The 6,519-nt window shown below is 38.0% G+C and overlaps 2 protein-coding genes across 2 annotated transcripts in view; both read left to right on the top strand.

The window, feature by feature from the left end:
* The window catches only part of LOC104729247 (cellulose synthase A catalytic subunit 2 [UDP-forming]), a 6,002-nt gene extending 1,102 nt beyond the window's left edge, over positions 1-4,900 (top strand). The window contains exons 2-13 of the mRNA XM_010448171.2: positions 438-827; positions 910-1,012; positions 1,109-1,268; positions 1,372-1,638; positions 1,726-2,071; positions 2,169-2,306; positions 2,405-2,530; positions 2,620-2,832; positions 2,925-3,195; positions 3,280-3,476; positions 3,563-3,913; positions 3,998-4,900. Coding sequence (XP_010446473.1) covers positions 438-827; positions 910-1,012; positions 1,109-1,268; positions 1,372-1,638; positions 1,726-2,071; positions 2,169-2,306; positions 2,405-2,530; positions 2,620-2,832; positions 2,925-3,195; positions 3,280-3,476; positions 3,563-3,913; positions 3,998-4,582 — 3,147 coding nt within the window. The 3' untranslated portion in view covers positions 4,583-4,900. The remainder of the gene's footprint in view (positions 1-437; positions 828-909; positions 1,013-1,108; positions 1,269-1,371; positions 1,639-1,725; positions 2,072-2,168; positions 2,307-2,404; positions 2,531-2,619; positions 2,833-2,924; positions 3,196-3,279; positions 3,477-3,562; positions 3,914-3,997) is intronic.
* Positions 5,220-6,279, top strand: LOC104729248. Its single transcript, XM_010448172.2, has 2 exons — positions 5,220-5,256; positions 5,493-6,279. Exons 1-2 carry the CDS (start codon positions 5,220-5,222, stop codon positions 6,035-6,037), a joined length of 582 nt encoding a protein of 193 aa, XP_010446474.2. The 3' UTR covers positions 6,038-6,279.

Here is a 6,519-nt window from a genome sequence, read left to right on the forward strand (position 1 = left end):
TTCACCAAAAAAGTTTTTTTTTTTTTTTTCTTTTCCTTTTGGGATCTATAGATTATAAGAATCTTGATGGAATTTTATGTGATCTGAGGTTACTGAAATTAGAAGTTTCTGGGGTGGAGTAATGCCTCAACCCACATGTTCTGTTTTTTTTTTTTTCCTTTTTTCTTCAAGTGTTGTTGCATGATTCATACGTGTCGGCAGTGTTGTCCTGAGTAGCAATAAGTTCATACAAATCATGTTCTTGGTTTATCTGAGCTGCTCTTTAATTGCTCTCACCTGATTCAGATGGGATACTAATTTAGTAATTAGTGTCTCAATTATGTAAAAACGACAACTTTCATGAAATCCTGATTCACTATAAGCTACAAGATCATCTTTAGGATTTGATTAAAGACTAATATGTTTTCATTTGTTCTTGTGAATTTTTTGCTATATAGATACGATCAGTACAAGAACTGAGTGGGCAAACATGTAAAATCTGTAGAGATGAAATCGAATTGACGGTTACCGGTGAGCTCTTTGTTGCCTGCAACGAATGCGCATTCCCTGTTTGTAGACCTTGTTACGAGGATGAACGTAGAGAAGGCAAGCAAGCTTGTCCTCAGTGCAAAACTCGATTCAAACGGATTAAAGGTAGTCCACGTGTTGACGGAGATGATGATGAAGAAGACGATATTGATGATCTTGAGTATGAGTTTGATCATCATGGGATGCACCCTGAACACGCTGTTGAAGCTGCATTATCTTCACGCCTTAACACTGGTCGTGGTGGTTTGGATTCAGCTCCACCTGGTTCTCAGATTCCTCTTTTGACTTATTGTGATGAGGTGAGGAATCCAAATTGGTCTCTTTCATTGAAAACGTTGTTCTTTTTCTTATAATGCGTATGTTTTTCTTTTTTTCTTTCAGGATGCTGATATGTATTCTGATCGACATGCTCTTATCGTGCCTCCTTCAACGGGATATGGGAATCGAGTCTATCCTGCACCGTATACAGATTCTTCTGCACCTCGTATGTGTTTACTTTTACCACTCCTAACCCTTTTGTTTATTATATGAATTTGCTCACCTTCTAATAAGTTATGAAATGGTTTTGTTTGTTTTACAGCACAGGCAAGATCAATGGTTCCTCAGAAAGATATAGCGGAATATGGATATGGAAGTGTTGCTTGGAAAGACCGTATGGAAGTTTGGAAGAAACGGCAAGGCGAAAAACTCCAGGTCATTAAACATGATGACGACGAACTGGATGATCCTGACATGCCTATGTAAGTTCAATGGTTTTTGTTAAAATCTCATATAATCTTTTTGTGTTCAATGGTTTTTGATTTCTTATTGTTGTTGTATATACATTTTTGGTGCTAAAATCAGGATGGATGAAGGAAGACAACCTCTCTCAAGAAAGCTACCTATTCGTTCAAGCAGATTAAATCCTTATAGGATGTTGATTTTGTGCCGGCTCGCAATTCTTGGTCTTTTCTTTCATTATAGAATTCTCCATCCAGTCAATGATGCATATGGATTATGGTTAACATCAGTTATATGCGAGATATGGTTCGCCGTATCTTGGATTCTTGATCAATTCCCCAAATGGTATCCTATAGAACGTGAAACATACCTTGATAGACTCTCTCTAAGGTAACAGAAACTCAAAAAGAATACTTGTCTGCAAATATTTATTTTTTACATGTCCAAAGATTTGTAAACCTCTCTTTCTCTCATTAGGTACGAGAAGGAAGGAAAACCGTCAGGATTAGCACCTGTTGATGTTTTTGTTAGTACAGTGGATCCATTGAAAGAGCCACCGTTGATTACAGCAAACACAGTTCTATCTATTTTAGCTGTTGATTATCCTGTGGATAAGGTTGCGTGTTATGTATCAGACGATGGTGCAGCAATGCTTACATTTGAAGCTCTCTCTGATACAGCTGAGTTTGCTAGAAAATGGGTTCCTTTTTGTAAGAAGTTCAATATCGAGCCACGAGCTCCCGAGTGGTATTTTTCCCAGAAGATGGATTATTTGAAGAACAAAGTTCATCCTGCTTTTGTTAGGGAGCGTCGTGCTATGAAGGTGTCCATTTCTGCTTTTTCTCTTCTTTTTTTTCGTATATCCAATGGTAAATATGTTTTATTTTTAAAATCTGATTTTATATTTTTGTTTGTTGCAGAGAGACTATGAGGAATTCAAAGTGAAGATAAATGCATTGGTTGCTACAGCACAGAAAGTGCCTGAGGAAGGTTGGACTATGCAAGATGGAACTCCTTGGCCTGGAAACAACGTCCGAGACCATCCTGGAATGATTCAGGTAATGATATGACTCTCTTCTTATTATGTTATGGTTTGTTCTGGTTCTCAATATATCTTCAGACCGAAGCTTACTAAAGAGGATTTTGAAATTGGCAGGTGTTCTTGGGACATAGTGGAGTTCGTGATACGGATGGGAATGAGTTACCTCGTCTAGTGTATGTTTCTCGTGAGAAGCGGCCTGGATTTGATCACCACAAAAAAGCTGGAGCTATGAATTCCTTGGTTAGGATAATGTGTTTCTTGATTTGTCCATTTCTCTGCTTTCCTGAGTACAAGTAAACTAAACTCATTTTACTTTTTTTTCCTTGAAGATCCGAGTCTCCGCTGTTCTATCAAACGCTCCTTACCTTCTTAATGTCGATTGTGATCACTACATCAACAACAGCAAAGCAATTAGGGAAGCTATGTGTTTCATGATGGATCCGCAATCCGGAAAGAAAGTTTGTTATGTTCAGTTCCCGCAGAGGTTTGATGGGATTGATAGACATGATCGATACTCAAACCGCAATGTGGTGTTCTTTGATGTATGTGTCCTTGTGTCTTTTTGCTTTGTTTCTTTTTAATGTTTTACTGCTCTTACACTTTTCTCATTTGATCATTTTTGGTGTGAAAACAGATTAATATGAAAGGTCTTGATGGGATACAAGGACCGATTTATGTCGGGACAGGTTGTGTCTTTAGAAGACAAGCTCTTTATGGTTTTGATGCACCAAAGAAGAAGAAGCCACCAGGCAAAACCTGCAACTGTTGGCCTAAATGGTGTTGTTTGTGTTGTGGGTTGAGAAAGAAGAGTAAAACGAAAGCTAAAGATAAGAAAAACAATGTTAAAGATACTTCAAAGCAGATTCATGCAGTAGAGAACATCGCAGAAGGGGTCATTGTCCCAGGTATCAAAGAAGGAGAAAACATAAACATTGATTGTTTGGTTTCTATCTTGTTCAAATTCTAATTAGCTGTTTTTTAATTGTTAGTGTCAAATGTTGAGAAGAGATCTGAAGCAACACAGTTGAAATTGGAGAAGAAGTTTGGACAATCTCCGGTTTTTGTTGCCTCTGCTGTTCTACTAAACGGTGGAGTTCCCCGAAATGCAAGCCCCGCGTGTTTGTTGAGAGAAGCCATTCAAGTTATTAGCTGCGGATATGAAGATAAAACCGAATGGGGAAAAGAGGTAAAAAAATAAAAACATTACAAAGTTTTTAAATTCAACTACATATAGGTTCTTGTGACCTCATTCTTGCTGATAATGTTATGCAGATCGGGTGGATTTATGGATCGGTTACTGAAGATATCTTGACGGGTTTCAAGATGCATTGCCATGGATGGAGATCAGTGTACTGTATGCCAAAGCGTGCAGCTTTTAAAGGATCTGCTCCAATTAACTTGTCTGATCGTCTTCATCAAGTTCTACGTTGGGCTCTTGGCTCTGTTGAGATTTTCTTGAGCAGACATTGTCCGATATGGTATGGTTATGGTGGTGGGTTAAAATGGTTGGAGAGATTCTCTTACATCAACTCCGTTGTCTATCCTTGGACTTCACTTCCATTGATCGTCTACTGTTCTCTCCCTGCGGTCTGTTTACTCACCGGGAAATTCATCGTCCCCGAGGTACTACTACTATAGTGATAATGACCTCTGTATTGATCAGTTTGAAGATTGTTTTCTAAAATCTAGTCTGTTTTGCTATGACAGATAAGCAACTACGCAGGTGTTCTCTTCATGCTCATGTTCATATCCATAGCAGTAACTGGAATCCTCGAAATGCAATGGGGACGTGTTGGAATTGACGACTGGTGGAGAAACGAGCAATTTTGGGTGATCGGAGGGGCCTCTTCTCATCTGTTTGCTCTGTTTCAAGGTTTGCTCAAAGTTTTAGCTGGAGTTGACACGAACTTCACGGTCACATCAAAAGCAGCAGACGATGGAGCTTTCTCTGAGCTTTACATATTCAAGTGGACAACGTTGTTGATTCCTCCGACAACGCTTTTGATCATAAACATCATTGGAGTAATTGTGGGCGTCTCGGATGCAATTAGCAATGGGTATGACTCTTGGGGACCTTTGTTTGGGAGACTGTTCTTTGCACTTTGGGTCATTGTTCATTTATACCCATTCCTGAAGGGGATGCTTGGGAAACAAGATAGAATGCCTACAATAATTGTGGTTTGGTCAATTCTGCTAGCGTCGATATTGACGCTCTTGTGGGTAAGAGTGAACCCGTTTGTGGCTAAAGGTGGACCAGTGTTGGAGATATGTGGTCTGAATTGTGGAAACTAAAGAAGGAGTATTGTGTTGGAGCTTAGGAAGCAGATGTATTGATGGTGATGAGGAATGTGTACCTCCTCTTTTGGAGGTTGTTGAATGAATGATGCAAGTGTGTTCTAGACAAAGATGTGCAGTTTTTACAAGTTCTTAAAAACTTTTTTTTTTTGTTTTTGCTTTTGTTCCACCCTAAATTAATTCTTTTGTTATCAATGTTATACTAAATAGAGTTGTTTGCTTTTCTTTTTCTTTCTTTTACATGTACTTTTTTAGAGTTATTCACTAGATATTGTATAATACAATAAGGATCATATAGATACACTTTGTTAATAATGGATTTTAGTGTCGTTTCACACTTTTTTTTTTTTTTTGCCTTTGTATTTTGTTCATAAAATAGAACTATTGATCATCATCATTAATGTGAAAAAGAAAATAAACTTGTAACGGTAATGTAATTAAACCAAAATCTATTGAAAGGGTGCAAAGCCACCGAATGTCCCACATCGGATGATGATGGTACGATTAAGATGATAACACGTGGAATGAAGGGGGGGCTGTGTTTATTCCTTATCAATTACCGGAGTGGACCCCACCAAATCGTATAATTGAAGTCAAAGGCATTTATTTTTCTCTTTCTCTCTCTTCAGATAATATGGGAAACCTCATCACAGAAGGGACACACAAGAGCCGTTGGATCTAGAAAAAGGAAAAATCTTAAAGTCGGTCAATTGCTTTGACGGTTGAGGATCAATTCATTATAATACACTTTGTTCCACTGGATGATAATCAGGCTTTGGTTTTTTTTTTTTCACTTTTTAATAATATTGTTATCTTCTCTGAAAGTTGCAAATCTTTCACAAGACACGTTCTTCTTGCAAACCGACATTGTAGTCTCCTTTTTTTTTCTTTAATAGTTTGCCTTATTTCTTCTTTTTCTTTTATATAAAAGACGACAAAACAAAACCATACGAAAAAAAACAAAACACAGAGGATACACGTAAACGTGATCAGAGAGTGGTCAAAACTCAAAAGGGAGACAAGATAAATTCGATCGATCGAGGATCAAATTATTCGATCAATCAGATGGAGGAGATTGGTTTTTCGGGAGATTCGTCGTCAGAGATTGCGATTTCGGAGACGGAGATGGAGGCGGCGAAGCAGCTCGTGCAGTTGAGCGAAGATGATTCGTTGAGCTGTAGCAGCGGCACTGGCTGGAGCGTTTCCGGTCACGACGCTTGTGAAGGGAAAGCCGAAGGCGGTCATAATACCAAGAGACAAGATGAAGTTGTTGTTAGTTCCAAGGTTAGAGATCATTTTGTCGGAAATGAGCTAAACGACGGCGTACGAGGTAACAAGAGTTTTATGAAGACGATCATGGAGACGAAGACCAGGATTAATAAGAAGCAGAAGTATCGGTCTATCGCGAGCATCTACAGAGCGACGAAGGAGATGACGAGAGAGGCTAGCTAGCTTGTTGATTAGTCGAAGGGATGGGAATGATGGCTAATTACGTTTTAATGACGTTGGTTAAAAGCGTGTTTTGATTACTATAATGTCATCGTTTTCTATGGGGTTTTGTATGTAAGTATCTGTTAACGTTGAACCGGGAGAAGGTGCTAGAAGAAGAATTGTGAAGCTTTGCAATAATATTTTTTAGCAGAAACTTGTTTGACAAAATGTTAATTTAATCATTTATGGACTAGTTTAAAATTGAAGTAGACGTAATTAAGTGCATTGTAATTACATTAATACTTAGTTCAAGAATTGTGTTCAATGTTGATACTATATATTGTATTCCGATACCAACTTTTCCCTTTCCATTATATGGAAATTCCATATAAGAACCAAAATGAATCGCATAAAACAAATTTTGGAGTCAAATGTTTTCTGAAAAACATATTGAAAGCGTTTACTGCATGTTTCAAATCGCAAACAAAAATAGCTCAAGTTTG

Source organism: Camelina sativa, chromosome 12 (assembly GCF_000633955.1).
Source record: "Camelina sativa cultivar DH55 chromosome 12, Cs, whole genome shotgun sequence".
NCBI classification, from domain to species: domain Eukaryota; kingdom Viridiplantae; phylum Streptophyta; class Magnoliopsida; order Brassicales; family Brassicaceae; genus Camelina; species Camelina sativa.